Source organism: Hirundo rustica, chromosome 1 (assembly GCF_015227805.2).
Source record: "Hirundo rustica isolate bHirRus1 chromosome 1, bHirRus1.pri.v3, whole genome shotgun sequence".
Classification (NCBI taxonomy): Eukaryota; Metazoa; Chordata; class Aves; order Passeriformes; family Hirundinidae; genus Hirundo; species Hirundo rustica.
Genome location: NC_053450.1, coordinates 70,894,377 through 70,914,905, shown reverse-complemented (window position 1 = coordinate 70,914,905; position 20,529 = coordinate 70,894,377). Strand labels below are relative to the sequence as shown.

The 20,529-nt window shown below is 38.7% G+C and overlaps 1 protein-coding gene across 1 annotated transcript in view; it reads left to right on the top strand.

Annotated features, from left to right (window-relative positions):
• SPMIP7 (sperm microtubule inner protein 7) overlaps window positions 1–20,529 on the top strand; it is a 70,496-nt gene that overhangs the window by 23,851 nt on the left and 26,116 nt on the right. Inside the window, 1 exon segment of the mRNA XM_040054846.1 lies at window positions 521–755. Coding sequence (XP_039910780.1) covers window positions 521–755 — 235 coding nt within the window.

The following is a 20,529-nucleotide window of genomic DNA, read 5'->3' as shown; positions in this document are numbered from 1 at the left end:
ACTTCAAATACAGAACAAAAATAAAATAATATAGAAGTGGGTGTTTGTGGTAGTCCTTTCTGCATTATTTCCATATTTATGACTTACTAACGTTGACGGTTGAAGAACAAGAAGAGACGTAATTCAGTTTTGAAACTTGTTGTCTGTACTAGATTGCCTTTTTAAGTAAGGTTGAAAATGATGCTGATTGCCTTTTTAAGTAAGGTTGAAAATGATGCTGTAGCTGTTCCATACATTGACCTAAATGTTTTGTGTTCACACACATGCAAATGTGGAAACACATATGAGAATGTATTATTAACTATGAAATCATTACAGAGCAGCAGCCCTTCTCAACCTGTTCTGAGTGTACCTTGCAAAGAGGGTTAAATGTCACAGAATGAGATTTTAACCTTTACCTGTACTGGCTTTGCGTATGTAGTGAATAAAAGGAGCCAAGTTATGTTCTCTGGTTAGGAGGCTAATTAGGAATGTGTGCCTTATACCCATGCCTAAATTCTTCTATTCTTAATCTGGATAGGGAAAATCTATACATGGAAGATGGAGGACCTCTACTTAAGCGTTTGTCTTGGTACTGTTTATTTTCTGATGTTGGTGTAGACAACATGAGGAAGGAGCATGCCGGAGAAAGAGAAGATCAAATGCAAATTTGTCAGGAAGTTCTGCTGTGCTCCAGGAACCAAAATAGTGCAAATAGTTATTCTAATTCAGACAAACTTGCAGATTCCTCAGAATTTTCTGTCCTGACGTCTGTGGTATTATCTGAATAATTTATATTCCTTCTCTGTTACCTCTAATGTCTGCTTTTCTCCAGTACAGGCTTCTCCAGACTTTCAAGGTACATACATGTGTCTAAAAGTTTGTAAGAAGAAGCTTTTTCACAGTCACTTAAGGGCTTTCAGTGAAGGATTACGAAGTGCACCAGTGGTGAAAGACCTTTTCAAGAGTAGACTGAAGACTTACTGGAAATACTGAAAGGCAGGGAGAATAAACCACAGAGCCAAAAGGCACAAAATCCTCAGAAAGAACTAACAGTCCTTAACAAAGGGATTAGATCCTCAGGAAAAAAAAACAAAATTGGAACTAAGCATCCAAATCCCTGACGCTGCTGTGCAAATCTCAGTCAGAGAGGATATACAAGCCCCTAGGGAATGTGAAATGACAGCTAAGCAAGACATAAGGGTATACCATTTCCCCTAATAAGACTATGGAAAGTTGTTTATCCTGAAGTTGGGCAGAAAGATACCGGTTCTTGAAATGTCTGACTTACACAGAAACTTCTACACTTCCAACTTTCTGTATTTTTCTCGTGCACAAATCACCTGTCCCAGGTTTTTAAAAGTGATGCTTTCATCTAATCACTTTCTGTGTATACATTAAATTTATATCTTGCATGTACACATGTGAAATTAAAGCGCATGTTAAGGTGGAGGAAGGTTGCAACCTGCTTTTGCCTTTTGTTCTTCTCCATTTGGAGCTACACATATGTACAAGTCAGTGAATATTTTATATTAAAACATAACCACTTTTGCAAATTTGGCTTATTATGTCCTATCCAATAATTATGTACCATGTAAAAATATTTGCAGATTTGGTACTGGTTAAAAAGGCTGTGTTGTTCTATGCTTGAGAAGGATTCCAGTTAAATCTTTCAGAGCCCTAGTTGTGTAGTGCAAAGAGTGATGTGACACTAAGTACAAATGTAGGAACTGTCTTTGTGCAATGCAGTGCAGTATCACTGCTGTATCTTGGACAGAAACTTAAGTTCCATTCAAACTGATGAATGGATGAAAACAGATTGCATTTTAAACCAGTACTGCTGGGCTGAGAACATTGACTGCATAGACAGATGCCACTGTTCGAGTAAGTTCAGATTGGTTACCTTATGTATAAAAATATTTTACAATGCACAATAATCTACAAATATGGGGAGCTATATTTAAAATGGGTGGGTTCTCAGTTGGATAACTCAGCATAATTTCCTCTAACTTTATGGATTGACTAAAAGCCAGAACCTCTGGCTCAGGGGAAGTTGTGTCTTAGAAATCCTCTAGTGAAATCCAAATCTAATAGATCAATATGAGGACATTTATTAAGAAAAGAAAAAACAAACCCAAAACTAAACACTCAGGAGAAAAAGTATTTTTACACTTGTAGTTACTTTCAGTTTCTCTGAACATTTCAGCAAAAAAATAAAAATCTCTAGGATTTAAAGACCAAGTTCAAGGGAAATGCTTGTTTCCAAACTATAAAGAAATCCCTCATTTCAAATAAAATAAACTAATTAAAACAACAATAATCATGTTTTCAAACATTTCTTTCCCATTAAGAAATTCTCATGGTTATAAAAAAAATTCTGTTTTTTCCCCAAAATTAAAAGTCTGTAGTCCCTGAAATCTCAAGGAGGGAAAATTTTTACGTAGAAGAACTAACAAAAGTAGTAATTAAAAAATAGGTGTGTGACACACTCAACATAAGTTCTAGCCCAATTCTACTGGGCTAGCAATAGCATTGCTCTTGATAGTAAAGACAGAAGGGGATTCTTGCTGTCATGTCCATCCTGTAACTAGTACCATTTCATTTAATCTGAACCCTTCCAAATTCATGGGATTCATGGTATGATGATCTGGCTATTGTAATTTTATAATTTTATGACTCTTTCACACTGCCCTAAAGAGAATTAGCCCACACATCCTACCCTGCCCTGAATATCCTTTCACTTGATGCTGTAGCATATGATATAAAGTACATGTTAGAAAGTTTATGAAAGACTGTTTTTATTAAATAATCCCTTTTCCTTCAAGTGGAAACCAGTGAAAAAAATAATTTCGTTCATGGGGCAACTTTTGCTTTCCTCTGTTAAATGCCGTGCTGAATCATAGGTGGTGCTAAACTCTAGGCGGGGTTCATAAAGCAGTCAAATTTCAAGTCACTGTTCCTTTGAGAACAGATCCAAAAATCGACAGCTAAATGAACAAGAACAGAGTTGGCTTCCGGTGTGTAGTAAAACCACTGAAAAACTATGCTGCTGTGAGAGAAATGGTTTCCTGGGTAGAATTTAGCTGGTTTTCCTCCTACAGTCATCTAAAGCCTTCTGAAAGTATAGTCTTCTAAAGCAGAGGATTTACACCATGCACAAGTCATTACATTTGCATCATGTTTCACAGAATTTCTCCTCAGAACCAGCAGGCTTTGGAAGTTAAATGATTTGAAGTTGTTTTGTGTAAAGAAGTTGTTAGTATAGTGACCATGCTTTTAATATGGTCCCTTTGATGCGCACAGTAAATAATCATGTCTTAAACTATTCTATTTCTTTCTAAATATCTCTAAATAGTATCTATATATTTTTGTATGCATAATAACTAAACCCTTTTGAATATATTTATGCACTATGCTGAGTGGAATGATCATAAAGAAGCATTTTGATATGGGAAAATAGGTACAATAGAGCAATTATCATAACCCAAGTAAAGTTCATATTTTTCAGACTAGATTCTCTTTACTCTTGCTCCTTTCAGTAATACACATTTTAAAAAATTGGTTTCCTTTGGTTTGTTTGTTATTTCATTCCTAATGCTTCTCATCTGCCATCTAGTAAAGGTCATAGAAATATTAATGTACTTCCAAAGCAAGAGGACCAAAAAGCTTTACTTTCAACATAGCTTAGAGTATGGGGATGCAAATTGCAAAAAATCAGTGGCCTGTATCTTCTCACAGAATTATTCAGTAATGAATATACCAAGTGAAAGAAAAATGTCTGTTGGGTAAACAGTACACATAAACAACTTCATGGTAGGAAAATTATGTAAGAGGCAGTGGTGATGCTAGCTTGAAATCTTGAAAATGACTAGAGAAAATAAGGTACTTATAGAGAAGTCTGAAACCAAAAGCATTTAATAACTGGAAAGTTTGGTTTGTTTTACTGCAGATGGAAGCTTTTCTTATTTGATTAAATGCAATTAAAACCAGAAAAACATCATGAACAAGTAGAGATTTTTTTTTTTGCTTTCAGAAACTGAGAGACTAAGTAAAATTTACTTGGCAAAATCTGGCAAAGCAGAGGAGAAAAAAATATATAATTGGGGTATTCCCCTTCACTGGTGGCTAAAATCTCCTTGTTTGGGGTCTCAGTATCTCTTTGCCCTAGCTGTCTTTTCTGCCACCCCAGCAATGTGGGACTCAAGAGGCCTGACTTTCACTTTAGAACAGGACTCAATGTTTTCCCCAGTGTGCAGGAATACAAAGCAGCCCTGCAAAGTAGGTATCAAGCCATCCCAGAGGAGATTGCTCCCAAAACACTGACCTGAGTGCTGAGGCAGGGTGGCTGCTTATAACCTCCTGCATGTCCATTTGCACTCAGAACATGTCGTTGCTGGCTTTGCAGTAAGGACTGAAGACACTCCTTCTCGTGCAAACACCAGTGTGTGACATTTAATGGCAGTAAGTCTGTGCCTCATATCTTCTCTGAAAAAAAACAGCTCTGAGAACATCCTTAGAAAATAGTCTGTAAAGGCTGAGAAGGGAAATAAGTGACCAAACCATCCCTCATTTACAAAATGTGACTTTCATTGCGACTTCTCAGAGAAATAGGAAGCAGCCTAAGTGTAGCTTCTTATGGAACCAGACAAAACTATTGCAGCTGCTCTGTGCTCATTACTTGTTCTAGAAATGAGCAAATCTAGTAAGTTTATCACATAAAGGCCCTAAAAGTCAAAGGCCTTTAATCATCCACATTCCACTGACTGGTAGTTTCTTTTGCCTGCAAGGGCAACTTCAGAGCATCACTAATTTAGCAGCTAGTCACACTGGAGTGTCAAGAGGTGCTCCTGCTTATATACCACAAGCCTTTGGCAGTATCTGTCTTATATATAGACAATTTGCAGCCTTTAAAAAGACAATAATCAGGTTCCATCTTTAGATAAAAGGCATTGTATGGCTCCTTGTTGTCATCCTGTATGAAACAAATCTGTATACGTAAATTACATACACTTATTATCTTAAAATTTTGTCATGAACTCCAACATTCTCAGAATTGGAATAAATGATGAAAGTTTCTCAGCTCATTGCTGACTCTCAGTTTTAGAACAGCATACACCTTGCTGAATCCTGTAGTGTAAACCTCACTGATATTTATGACCTCTAAAAACCCCACAGAACACTTGCTTTACGTCACCTAAGCTAGTTAACTGTTTTGTTGCTAGTATGAAATCTAATATTTGAATATTGCAGTTATTCAGTAAAGTAAGAATGCATTTATTAAAACCATGAATTTCCTTCAACAAGTAGTCTCCTTGAATATTCAGTGAATCCACTTCTTTTAGGTTAAAAAAAAATATTATTAGACTTTCTCAAAAACTGAACAAAGTTTCTTACTGGACCTTTATATTTTTTAAGAAAGGATGTCCAGAGTATTCTACATGAAGTAAAGATAAAGCTCTCAGCTGAAAAAAAATCATTACAGCTTTCTATCATGTTCAGTTCACCAGTGACAGCAAGGATAGAAAGCCTACCCAAGATCAGAAAGAAGTCCCATCCAGTTAACCAGGTACAGACCTAATTTCCAATTTACCTACATCATACTCTAAGTTCTCTTAACTTTCATCTGCTACACACACACTCTTTTAGCATGGGATAAGAGAGCCTTGCATTGTAAAAAAGAAAGAAAATCAAGGAGGAAAAAGAATAGACAAATCCTAAGTGCTCCTACAATTATTTTTATAGAAATTAAAGTGTGAGCTTTTCCTGCAGGCTCCAAGTTGCTCTTGCTGTTTTTCTGTCTAATTCTAGCCCTAACCTGAAGAGCTATTACTGTGAAATCTCATAGAACTTCCTAGACTCATTTACATTTTTTTTTTCTGACAGCCTTGCATGGAACAATTAAATAATTTGGGTAAGCAGTCACCCCAATCAAAATATTTTCCAGTTAATTAACAGATCAGATATCTGAAGAAAAGCATATAATTGTATTAGCCACTATCAGTTTGAAAGAGTAACTATGCTAGTATGTTCACATCTCAAATAATGACACAGCCAGCAGGCTTTAGATCAAATTAATTTACATTTAAAATCATTAAATAATAAAGGAAAAATTATTGAAATTACTGAAAATTTTGTACAAGGCAAGCCACAACACAAACACAAGTGATCAAAAAGAAAAGCTTTAATGACAGTGTCCAATGACTTCAGTGCTCTATAAATCAGGCTGAAGCTTTCCTATGGCTAAAAATTCAACGCTTGGAAGACAATATATGCCTAAACCAGAAATCAGCTGGGATTTAATTATTCAAATAAAAAATTGAGGTTGATTCTCCTCCCCACAATATGGATCAAGCTGCACAACTGCCTGTACATCCTGAGGCTGCTCCTTTGGCCTGAAAGTTGCCTAAACGCTGAGGCTGTGACCATACTGGTGAATTGAAATACCTCAAGAGCCATTTGATGGCACATGGGTCAAGGAATAGCCAATATCCATGCTGTTGACAAGACTCCAAAACAAGGGTGCCACAGATAAGAGGAATCAATAGTTTCTCTATCTGACAGATATTTTGAAATTTATGTCTGAGACATTTTTGTGGGTGTGAACAAGAATGCTGTTCAGCATGGAGCAAAAATATGCTGAACACCAGTCTAAAAATCTAATAGTATATCTAGTTCTGCTGTATAGTCAGGAACAGTCTCCAGTGATGTTTAGATAGCACATATCGACAAAATGGCAGAAACTTTCTTCAGAGCTTACATAGTTACCTGCTAATGTACATAAATAAGCCAGATGAAGTTCCAGAAATTAGCAACAATAAAAAGCTGTTTCTTCAAGCAGCCTGTCCCCTGAGAATTAGGATATGTCCTTGGGAAGATGAAATATGGATAGAACTCACAACTGTGATAGGAATGAGATGGCCATAAGCCTCAGAAAAAAAGCATGGCATCATAAAAAAATTTAGTTTGGAGAGGAGCTCTGGAGGTCATCTGTATAAACTGTAAATTCACAATGAGACCAATGGTGAAGACAAAACATTTTGCTCAGGGCTTTAGCCGGCTGGATTATGAACCTTCTCCAAGAATGGAGGCTCCACAACCTCTCTGGGCAATGTGTTCCGATGCTTCCCAACTCTCCTTTTGAGCTTATTCTCCTTGCAGCGCCTTTGTTCCTGTTTGTGACCATTGCCTCCTGTCACTTGTCATTGAACCTCACAGAAACCTCTGGTGCTGTCTAATCTGTAACTACACCCTCCCATCTGACTCCTTTCCTTTAGGGTAAAGTAACCCAGTTCCCAAGTCCTTAGATGATGTGATCCAGACCCAGAACCACATCTATGGCCCTCCTCTGGATGCCCCTGTTTGTCAGTAATCACCTCCCCTGTCTCCAGCATCATATGGTTTATCCAGCCTACTTGAATCTTTTAAGCCAGGAGACTAATGAACTTCCATACCACATAAAGGAGATGAGAGAGGGAGGAGGAAAGAAGGGAAAGTAGTTCTCCAGATTCTTTTTTATTAGAAAGACATCTTGTAGATTTTAGTTGTTGTTGTTGTAAAGGCTATACTTCTAGTAATTATACCAACACGGTACATCTGCTAATGCACTTAAATCCGCGTGTGTATATTTATATATGAATATGTATGTGTGTATCTTAACTGTCTGGGTTAAAGTGGCTACACACCAAGTGCTTCAGACAGCCCAGCTTCAGGTTTTCACCTGCACCTGCCATTCCTGCCTCTCTTTAGGCACTCCTCCCCACACTCCTTTTGTTTAAATTAGGGATGTAGCTTTCCCTATGAGAGGAGGTTACCTCAAAATTTCACCTTCCACTACCTTCAAACACTTGGGCTCTTTCTGTTTTGGCCCCAAGTGACTGCTCATTATAAGAGAATTTACTTACACACTGATTTTTGCACTGCTCTGAGAGCAATATGGCACTTAACAACCCTAAACTTTTCTTAGAGGCAGGTCTGTAGCATGGATGAGGTATTTTTAGCACAGACAGGGTGTCAGTTGACTTGCAACAACTAACCTGCCTCCATATAACACTTGCTGGCAGAGTGTTATGAATTTCCTTTATATCAGCTACTCCTCACTCTAATTTACCTTTCAAGTGGGCTAATGAAATGCATTGCTGCAGTCCATCTGTCTTTAAAAATAAAACCCAACTCAGTACCCCAATTCTGCAGTGCAGAATAGCAGAGAAAAAGAATCTAATATAACAGAGACAGGTTCCCATCGTATTTGCAAAACTTTCCTAGGAAGGAAATCCTGTCAATTTTCAAAAGTTCCTCGTCTATCCAGACATTTCATTTAGACCTGTGTTTTTGTGTATAATAAATTGCTTCTAGTTGGCTGAAAATCATTTTTAGCTCTTATCTCTGTGATCGGTTACCCCTGCTGTTCTTTAATGGCCTTCACCTCATTATGCAACTAGTCATTAAAAGCTTAGTATCCAGTACAATGGTAGCTTATGTAAAGTGATCTATGAGAGCTTTATATAGGCTTACCAGCCGCAGCCTTAATTTTACTCATTCGTCTTAATTTTTTGTAATCATTTTTTGTAAAAAGGGTATAATGTCAGGCATGCTTCCCTGCGACTGACAGATCCAATCTAGCAGATAATTACCATAAGGAAATTGATGTTTTAGTGTGCAGGGGAGAATTTAATTTACTCAGACATCCTACAGTACAATACATTCCAAAAGATATGAGGATTTAAGTTTTTAAGAAATTAAATTTCACTATTTAACATGATTACTTATGTTGAACATCATTAACTAGCTTTTTTTTTTAACTGTTTGATATAATTACAAGAGCAGTTATGTGGTCTAAAATCCAAAGTCGTCTTTAAATAAGGGTTAAGGATCCATGGAGTACAGAAAAGAAGGTTGCATTCTTTCTCTCTCCCCCTCCAACACCAGCCTTCCAGCAGCAGCATTAACAAAATCTATAGACATTAACTAAGCCAGTGTATGAACTATAGAGCTTTTTCCAATGATGTTTTAATAGATACTTTATTATCAGCCCACTCCACCTCAACTCCGGCAGTCAGGAAACTCTTTTGTCCTATTCACAAATACAAATTTCTTATAATGTTTCAAAATGATAGAACCATGAAAGAGTTGTGGATATCCCAATTAAACAAGGTGATTAATTTGTATTTAATTTGGGGCATATGATTACTTTAATTGAAACTTGTGTTATTTATAATTAGATTAATTTAATTAATCTTTATAAAACTGTTTACTCCTCATGAGAAAGCATTATTTCTAACATACAGCATGTGTACCTTGCAAGCAGAACACACAAAGCACAACCAGGAAGACTCAAAAGGTTGAGTCTTTTGAAAAATATTTTTTTTAATCTTGAAAAGCCTTCTCATATGAAGTCCAGAAGCTTTGCTTGTTCACTAAACTTCTGCATTAATAGTACTTGAACCAGATAATTAGATCAATGGAATTCTATAAGCCTTCTCTTTTTCTTATTTTTTGTTTGAAGTTTTGCTAAATATTTTAAGACAACGTTTTTGTGTTTTATTTTGTCATGAGGTTGTACATTCAGACAACAAAAAATACAAAACTTTCAAGAGTGTGTGACAAATACTTGTAAGATGCCAGATTTGTCAATAGAATTTGAACAGCATGTGCACAACTGTTGTACAAACAGAGCTAATGCTGATTTAAAATATTCTCTTATGACACTCTTTTCTTTCTGGATTGAAGTGCCCTCTCCAAAGAGAGGAAGCTCCGATCACATGATCTTCTAGGAACTCTGCTGGTCAGAACCTTGACTGACACCCTATTTAGGAGCGCAGTCAGGACGAAGGATCTTTTCTTCCTCCGAAACTGGAGAAAAGTCATGGGCTCCTAACCACCCTTGATCTGATGGCATGGTAGAGACAACTTCTGCTCAGATAACATTTTCTCTTATTCTTTATTATTTAAATAAAAGACACTAAAGCCAAAGAAAGAAGTATTTTAGTATGGATAGAATAAGATCAACTGTTGGTGCTTCAGATAATCTACTTGAAAACACCTTCTGTCTGTCTTTTCTTGAGACAACTTTGTCAAAGGCATGTTTTTCATCTTTGCAGAAGAGAACCTAAGAAACTGAAAATAGAATGAAGGAATTATGTGACTCAGTATTATTTCTAAAATTAAATGTAAAACTGTGCCATTTTTAGTTACAACCAGAGATACAAGACGTAAAATGGAAAGAGCATAATGTCAGTAATGACATCAGTCTTAACTTCAAATTAGTTGTTTTTAAGAAGAACTGTGCTCATAAGAATGCCCCAGAATGCAGAGAAGGGCCAGTCAAAAACACCAGAAGCACAGCGGATATGATGCCTCTGAAGGGACTGTATGTCACGGAAGTCAACATCTCTCCAGGTCACGGCTTACCTAGGGGTGACAGCAAGGAAGCAAGAGGGAGCAGCAGTGGCTGTGGCAGATATTGCCTGCTGGCATGCTGTCTTGAGCAATTTCCTTTCCAAGTGATTAGATGCACTGACAATGTAGAGTGTTTTCTCGGTTTTTAACTGTGATCAAGTTTCTGCTAGCAAAATCCTTTTATGGAATTTCTTGGGAAATTAAAACTGAAAAACAACAGTTTAAAAGGAATTATTTCACTTTCTGAAGCTTGCCAAAAATTCACCAGCTTGTATAAAAATTCCTTCCTCTGAGAAGAGAAAGAAAAGGTCTTGCCTGGTAGATATTTGCCTGAGCTTGGCTTGTCTGTGATTAAGGCGGGGCCTTGGCATCTGAGGAGATGAGCAGCTGGGGAACCTACATTTATCATCTGTGCCAACACTACGAGGCCATCCCCCCATAGGTGTTTGCAGTCTTAAGAAATCACAGTCTTAAAACTTTCAAAATAAGTAGAGGAAAAATTATAAAATTCAGTGGGCCCTCAGTCAGTGACCCTGACAGTTCTTTCTGAACCGTGTCCTACCTTGAGCAGCCTAGACAGGAACGTGCATGACAGACATCCCTGTTGTGCCTTTACCAGGCACTGCATCTCCTCCCCTCAAAAAACCTGATTCAGTAAGCACCTTGAGAGTTTACATATACACTATCTGTATGGAGAACAGTGCACACTTGTACATAATCATGCACTTTTTTATTATATGTATGTATAAACATGTATATAAAAGGATACAGTGTGTCAAAAGTATGTACTTTGTATACTATAGGTATACAAAACCATATAAAACCACATTTCACCTGTTTACTAATTCATGCAGATTTATAGTGCTGTCCAGTCCAACCCAGCAGCCTTTGGGCACAGGCAATATTCTGGTCTTTCACAAGACTCTTTTTATAATGATTTTTTCACACCATCCCCAGAGCTGTGAAAAAACAATGAAATTTATTTTATTCTGTTTTGGGGGGAGATTTGCTTGTTTTTGTTTTTGTTTTTGTTTTTGTTTTTGTTTTCACAGAGAAGTGTGTTTTCCTTTTCTCTTATTCTCAGAAGATGTTTTACCTCATAATTCCAAAAAATTGTAGTTTCACCCAGAGGTCGGGCATGGAAATTTTTACCATGAAGGGTAAAATTTGCAAGAGCATTTTAGGTGGGTGACCAAGAAAAGTGGGTTAGAGTGGAAATTATTGCACAACATTGACAGAGACACGTAGGGGGATACCGCTTCTGTCATAGACTAGTTTATTAGTGAGAGCATGTAGAAGGATATGCCATATCGTCCTGGTATTTGGCAAAAACCCTAACTTCTGTTGGAGCCTCATCAGAGACCATATTTTAAACTGGTAGGTGCTCTTGTCTTTTTTTTTTTTTTTTTTTTTTTCCCTTCCTTTTTATTTGTTTTTTGTTTTTCTTAAAGAAAGAGCAGTTTGATGTCACTGTTTTTAGTCAGAGAAGGAAAGATGACACCTAACACCTGTGCAACTCTGGAACCAGACCACCAGAGGAGATCTGAGCCTCACCTCTCTGCCGGAGGCCTTTGAAGACCTGAGGTGTCTTTAGAAGACATCAGGATATAGTTCACAAAACAATCCCACAAAATAAAAACATGTGGTTCAGGATACTCTTTGGCTAGAGCTGCATGTGACTGAGCCTGTCACTGCACACTGCCATGGACATGTCTGAAGGGAGCACTGTTTCACATGGCAAATGAATTTTAAATGGAGATGTGGAAATTACGAGAGAGTTACCTCTCACTCAGGACAGAGGGGCAGACGGCATCTCATCTTGCCTCTTTATAAGGAGACAACGAATGTGCTTGCTCTAGGATAAACTCCTGGAAATGGCAGGCCCCCATCCTGCCATGCCACAGCCATACATCCCACCCCACAGTGCCACGGCTCCTGGGAGGTGTTGGGACAAGCACGCAGCCCTGAGAGTAGCATTTCACCACCTGTGGAGCAGTGCCGCCTGGGCACCGTGGCCCTGCCTGGCCTCTCCCGCTCTCCTGGGGGGCAGCCATTTTGCGGTGGTAACCAACCCTGTGCTGATAATTCTTTTCCCTCCTCAGAGAGTTCCTGTAAAATGATGTCAGCCCACTGATGGCTCTTTATGGGCCTGGCCCATCCCTGCACCCACAGGCCAGGGCTGCACTGTAGGCACCCAGGCAGCGCCAGCCGCCACCAGGCCCTCGGTGACCTTGCCCTGTGGGACAGCAGGTGAGCGCCGGCCGGTCCGCGCTGAGGTGCGGAGCCTCTGGAAAGCAGCGGGCCACAAGCTCCATCCCAAGCAGCACAGCTCTCCCAACTGTCCAAAGGTATGTGCTTTATATTGTTTTGATTTGGTGCTCTTTTTAAAGCACGAGCTTGTGGAAATCTTGTTTGAAAGTTTCTATTAAGTTAGTGTTAAAAACATTACCCTGTAGCGATTCTCCCTTATGGCTTTCTCCGAGCCAAATTCACTGCTATTCTGGTTTTCTTGTCATTAAGTAAACAAGTTCGATTAAATCATTTTGATTTATTACAGCTGAGGATGTCTAATACAGTAGAGGGGGGTTGAGTTTTTCTCTTTGGCTGTGAACCGTGTTTGTTCCCTGGAGCCTCCCACAGCAGTCTTGACCAGGAAGTGTCGGGCAGCACCGCCATTTTCCAGAGGCGCAGCAGTCACTGGGCCTCATTCTGTGAATAATTACACATACACTTCATCACACTAGAAGATTCTGTCAATTGCTTTTCCCAGTAAATATGTACAATAGCAGGCCTATCAAACGGAGAGATAATCTCCTTTCCAGGTATTTTGATTTTGTTGGAGAGGAGGAGGTCAGGGAGAGGGGCGGCCTCAATGAGGCTGCGAGCTGGCCTGAGGGAAGGGAGCTTTCTCGAACACTGGGGAAGCTCAAGACTGGGATACATTTCTGCTTTCCTTCATGACATTATCACCACAGCCAGGCTGACAAGCCTTTCCCTGCCATACAATTGTTACAAAACAAACCTGTCAAAGCGGAATATTCATCAGTGCCCATATTTGACATGGCCTTCATAAGTGAATCAAAGCTAATTGTATGTAAATTCCTTTCTCAAGGAAGAAGCAGTAAGGGGTGATCAAGGTTTGGAGAAGTGCAGGAAATGAGTATGTTGACAGTGAAAGAGTGGAACCAAAGTGGTGAACCTTGACAACTATGAGAAAGAGGGAGATGTGGCTGGAAAATATGATGACTGGGGGTAGAAGCGGAGATGAGGGTAAAATGGCTGCTGACAGCAGGGGAAGGTAAAGGGAAGGGATGTACATGTGAATGTGAGTTAAAGGGCAGACCACAAATATCACTTTGTCAAAGAAAAGAAGCAAGTGACTAGGTGTGTAAACAGCTAGGAAAGGATAGGTGTACAGGCATATTATGTAAAAGTTTCTTTCTACTAAGGGCAAAGGCAAAATTCCCATGGCTTTATGAACAGAGGTTCTTGGGTTTACAGAAAACCAAAAAAATCTGTGGAGAAATTTTGCTACTACTGAATTCATTGGTAACTAGTGATTCCAGAGTCAAGCAAATACTGACTACCTGACCCACCCCCCCCCCCAACACATTATCTAGCAACAGCTCTACTGAAAATTTTAAGATTGCATTGTCCATCCCCCAAACCAAAACAGAAAAGAAATAAGAGAACAACCCCAACCTCACTAAGCTGTCTGAAATGCTATGAAGCTAGACACAGGAACTGGTTTGGAGTTTTGTTTTTTGTTTCTTCTTCAAGAGGCAGAGGAAAAGGTTATCATACATATTAGGACTAAAACTGGAAGAGAGTGCACCTGCCCCAGTAAAAACCATACTGTTTGGTGTGAACATCTGGAGTAACTCGTGTGTTTTCTGTGTTCTGAACTCTGACAGCTGGAATGAGCATTATGTTGAGTACTACCTTAGTATTCTTAAGTATTCTTCTTTTTCATTAAAGTCTATAGGGAACTGAGTAGTCTTTTCTTTCAGGTGTATATTGTAGTTAGGAATATTAATTGTTCACATAAACTATGTGACTAATATATAACTTACTTGGACGTTAGGCAGACTTACAATGCTATGGCCTAAAGCCTGGCCTCTTCTGCCAAAGACGTTACTTTAAAATGACAACAAAGAAAGCCTTCTCAAGAAATATCTGTCTTAATTTAACATTCTTACATGCCATTAAATATTTTGATTTATTTGTGCTAGAACTTTATTTTATTGTGATGTGGCCAACCAGCAGAAAGGCCATTTCTGATTTCTCTGGGCTTGGAACAGGCCGTTTTTCTGGCAGATAGATCACGTACTTAACCGTGTCTGCACTGAAAACAGAGCCAAAGATATAGTATCACACTATGATACCAATTGATATAGAAGGCTGCTCACTTTTCTCACTAAAGTCACAGAATTCAGGCAGTGAAATCCCTGGAGCATTCAGTCTGCTGCAAGCTGTGCAAGTGAAAAATAATCAAAGTAGTGGATTTGTAGTTAGATGCTCGAGAGAAGATAGATAACTGCTTAGGACAGTTATTCCATTGAAAACTTAGTTATTTTTAAAGTATATCCATCCTTGTCACCAAATAAAAGAAAATAATTTAAAATTTACTGAAATCCTTTTTGCTTTCTATGTATGCTCCTACTTCCCTTTTATATGGCAATTCACTCACACTTAGGATTCACTTTCTTCTGCTTACAGTGGCAATTTGATATACCAGTGATTATCTCCATAATTTCAAAGAAGTTTCCCACAAGTGAAGAAATAAAAATGAATCATCATTGTCTTCAGTTTGGAAATGTCTAAAAGCATGTGAAAATATTTCTGTTGTGAAATCAAGTGGACAATTTAGAGCTTGATATGAGAAGATCTAGTAGACGTATATTTAGACATTTCATATTTAGTAGCCACTGAGATTTCTCTCCATCTTGGAGGCAGAGGCTCCAAGTTTGGGAGCTGTCTTTTCACCCACAAATATTTCCCTAACCCATTGAAAATAGAATATGGAATTAAGGCAACTTTAGATACAAATTGACCTATGTCTGATCAGCAAAGGACTTTCTCCAGAGAAGCAGGTTTGAGTTGAATATCTGGAGACATTCGAGAACCGTCTGGATGAAATCCTGTAAAATGTGCTTGTAGGATGACCCTGCTTGAGGAGGGGTGTTGGACAGGATGACTCACTGTGGTTCTTCTCCCTCACCAATTCTGTGATTCTGTAAGACCTCACAGATGAAAAACTTGCATTCTTAAAAGTCCTGTAAGCTTTTAATTACAAGTGAGGTTGCTCTCCTTCTGACAAGGTGCTTGTCTCAAATTCCTGGTCCACATCTCTGTAGTGTGTTCTTGGGGAAGGAGGAGAGGCTTCTCATTGTACAAAAATATTTTCTGCTCTCCTAGCTGGGTCTCTCACTCTCCTCCTTGGCAGTTTTTGTGTACTCCAGACAGAAATTTTTGTGGGATACTGTGTTATGCACAGACAGTAAGACTCAAATCCTTACTCCGTGCATTGTGTGACGATTTGAGTTCCCCAGTCAGAGCAGTGAGCTCTGCTAGGTAACAAGGGGCACAAGTGCCTTTGTTCTGCAAATGTAGTTTTCTGCCTGTGTATCCTAATTCTTCGTCTAGGGACAGGAGTGCCTTCTGGTATCAAGTACTTTTGGAGAGATCCTGATTCCTGCTACATGCTTTCAAGCAGGAACTAGACTATGGATATAGGATAAATATCCCAGACAGTGACTAGTTCCAGTTTGGTACACAATGAGGAATAGCATGCAGTTTTAAGTATCAGTCATTTGTGTCTAGTAATGAGCATTTCTAATTTCAAGATGACTAGCATAAAGGCATCTGTGTTTCATTTTATGGCAAAGAGAATCCAAAAAATATAAAAGGACAAGAAAAAAAAAATTCATGATAACTCCTTGTGTTTATTTGCCTGTGAAAAAAATTACATATTTATGCCAAGCACAAATGTCCAGGGCCACCCAGCTTCACAGCTGATCTAAACTGGCAGGGCTTCCCATAAAGGTGTTTCAATAAGCACCTTGCCTTAACATGGGATGGAGGAAGGGATCACATGGAATCGAGTTTGCATCCCTGCATACCAGAGTGCCAAAGAAAGCCTGCATCTCAGCAGCTCCCTTCACATCAGAGGAGTCCTAGGGTGAACTGAAGCCAGTATAGTAGCTGTGTTGTGCTGTCTGTCTGGTGAAAGAGGAGCCATGGGCAGAGATGTGCTTTATGAAGATTCTCCCTACCAGCAGAATCAGTTGAGCCCAGAGCAAGCTCTATGGACTCTGCACAGTAGTTGGGGCATGTTGTGCATGATCTCAGCTCCAGCTCTGCCTTGATTCAGTCAAGTGCTGCTGTAATCAAGTCAGCAAAGCATCAATCGCTGTACGAATCCACCTGGAGACCAGGGGCAGCCGGAGCAAGCCTGTGCTGGAGACTCAGCTGTAATTGCAGCACTGCCAGCCTGAAACTGGCTAAATCAGTCTATGCTAGAAGGCTCTATCTCCATATGCAAATGCAAACATGACCTGTGAGTTATTACAGAGTCTCTGTCCTACCAGCAATTCTGACTTACTGTCAGCTGTTGCTCCCTGCCATACTCTTATGTGATCTGATAAATACCACTGCAAAATCTGAGGTGTGCTGGAAACATTGCTATATCTGAAAGAAGTGTGTTCTTTGTGTTTTCTTTATTATCTTAGGTCCAGTGTGGAAGAAACCTAAAATTTCTGTTTCATCCCTGAGATTTGGCTTTCTTTTTTGTCAGTGTGTGTTGTTTTGGCAAATTATAGGAAGAGGCTCTTGACAATGAACTCGTCCTTCCTAGATTTAAACATAAGTTTCTTCAAACTGCCTTTTTAACACCAACTTTACATTAAGTTCAGAGCTCATACTGAACAGTGCAACGTTTTCTCTGTTGAAGAAGAGAGAATTAATGAGGAAAGACATAACTAAAATGCTCACTGGAACTTTTATTGGAATCCTGTCTAAAGTTTAATAGCAGAAATCACTAAAAATTCTGCTACTTATTGAGAGTCTCACTACTTCCTTATTTCAAACAGGCTGATATATTTCTAGAAAAATCTTTCCCACCATATTTTTCACATGTACTTCCTATTCCAAACTGAAAAGAACAGAGCACAGATTTCTTCTTGATAAGTGTGTGCACAGGCAAGTTCCTTAGCCTCCCTTTTCAGGGAAATCTCTGCCTTTGTTTAAAAGCACATGTTCTCTGAGCAGATAGTGATTTACATTTTTGGGATGCCATCTGCACTTTATCTTATAATCCTAGAATGGGATAAAGTACACTTAAATGTTGGTGTTAAACTTTCAAAACTTTAACTTACAGGAGTGTCAGGCTGTTCTGTCAGTGAAAACTTGAGATTTTTCAACTTACAGGAACTGACTTAACTGCATTTTGTCCTAGGGATTTGTAATTAGTTTGAGTTTTTTTGACCATGCAGATAAGTATTAATGATAATCAGAAGTAGAATCAAGAAAGAAGTAGACTCATATCTATTCTCAGAGTACTTGATCTGAAACTGGCAGATTCAAATCTTTTGGACTTGTATTTCATCCATAGTTTCTTGGTACTCTGTATTTAGGATAAAAGGGCAATAAGAACCTCTGCCTCCAGACACTAACTTACCTCTTCAAAGCAGCTGTGTAAAGTAGTTTCTCTCACAGCACCTGATTTCAGGAGGGATGAAGGGACAAAGAATGGAATCTCATCAATTGAGAATTTGATTTATTTTATTGAAGGAAGGCTTTGATATTGTTATACATATATATATTTTATATATAAATATCTGTGTATATATACATATATACAAAAGCAATTTCACAACACTTTAGACAATGCATTCAATGGTTTTAATGCATTTAAAAATGTGATTTCTGCATTTAAAAATGTGATAAAGGGGGTTTCTGTTTATTAAATGAAATTATATTTCCCTCTTCTGTGTGCTTTAGCATTCACCCTTTCCATCATAGAAACAGTTTACAGTGTTGTGATTCTTCTATTGCTAGCTCTCTCTCTGAAAAAAACTAGAGTATGTGAGAACGCTTTCTGTAAAACAGAGGTTTCCCAGCAAGGCCAAATTCAAGAATTAGACATGTCTATGGAATAAGTGTCTTTTAGTGGGCTGATGATCATTTCTGCTGCAATGGATGAAATTACTATATTCCTTACTCAAAACATTCCTACAAAGTCAAGCATGACTATCAACAGTGCATTTATTCGTGAAAAGAAGCCTAAAAAATGTAGGTGTTCCTCTTACATCAGCTTATATCCTGTTGACAACTCAAATGACTCTAGGCCCACTTATTAGTTTCTAGTGGTTTAACTGACAACTTTTGGTCTCATAAATGTACTATAAATACTATCTGCAGCACAACCTTGCTGTTCAGTGGTACACCAAGTGTTTAGATGGCTGTGAATGCTGTTTCCCAATGGGAAATGTGGCATTTGGCATTCGTTTATTCTGATTTCGTTTGAGGATATGAAGGAAAAATTTTACCAAAGTAATCCCTGAATAAAAACCAAGCAACAAAATGATTAATACCAAAGCACAAGACTCTAGACTGAATGCTAAAGTGCAGATTTTATTATATCTTTAAAGTAGATAGGGTGATTGCATACTTTTACCTCTATAGGGAAATACGTTTGTGCTTTCCACATGTGAGCTTGTGGGAAAATTGCATGGGATTGATTTCATGAGTTTGGAAATGAGCCCTGGTGTTGAGAACTTCACGGCCCCAACTCTGAACTCACTTGGCAGCATGGATGTAGGAACCTCTTTCTCCCAGTGAAGTCACTCCTGCCAGTGGTTACAACACAAAGAGGGTTTGGCTCATAAAGGACAAATTGTGATATAACAAAGTCCCACCATAGGGTGAAAAAAACCTGAATTTTTCATCCAGTTTTCATCTGGAACATGACAGTTTCTAGAGAGGGAGGAAAACAAAACAAAACAAAACAAAACCCAAATAAAACAAACAAACAAACCAAAAAATGGCCAAGCACTTATTACTTTTGGTTCCTGTGGAGCTATGCTGCCCCTGTCTTGTCAGGAAAAATCAGAGAAATGATGAGAGACTGTGAAGTGCAGGTTTAGCCAATGTAAGATTAACATATTTGCTGAACTTTAACCTCAATTTTCTAGTACCTATGTTTACCATGTTCCTCATTGCAGTGGATTTAGAGCTGATGTTCCTTTATTCTTGGCCTCCTTCTTAAGAACATAAGGGTTATGGGGCTGTGTTCCTACACCACCTTAGGCAGCAGGCAAATTGGTTGGTGACTTTCAGCTAAAGCTGATGTATTGTAGGGAATCACAAGATATATGCTGTTCCTACCAGCCGTTTTAGGGAATTCATGCCTGTACGTAGAAAAGAGTCTGAACAGAGAGAAAACAGAGGTTTATCCCTGCCCCAACTAATGGCAGAGGACAAGTGACCAGGAAGCCCGTGCTTATTGCCAAGCTGCCAAGAAGTGTCACCCAGAGGCACCCACTGAGTAGCCTCTGTCTCAGCTAAGGATGTGGGAGGAGAGCGAGTAGAGGGGAGACTGACAGAGAGACACACGGGAAGGTCAAGGTGGCATAGGAGGGGCTGGGTTTTGCAGGAGTGGAATATCTGAAGAATGGGAAATTTCATTCCAGAAGAAACAATGCTTAATGTTCAAAGAATTATTTTTTAATATCTATTCAACATTCTGTTTCTTTTTAATGCTTTCTTTTTTTTCCTTACCCACACTTATTAACAAAGCCTGTGACAACATGGAGTTAGCAGTTTTGTTGGGCTGTACATTTACTTCTGGAAGATTTTAGCCATCACTTTGAAGAATATATTAAAACTCTCAAGAGAAGATGCAGATGCATTGCACTGAAACAGTTAAATGCTGATCTCAGAATAAGACATGAGACCTCAACCCCTTTTTTTTCAGTCTCAGAATAATAACCTCCCTGCTGAAGCAAACAGAAAATGTGTTGCCGGTGCAGATAAGAGAACCTTAGAGTACCTTGAAACTGTGATTCAGCACACTTGAAGTTACGACTGTTTTACAAGAAGGTGCTGACTCATTTACTAACTGCATGAAAAACAATCTAGAGGTGCCATTCTTTT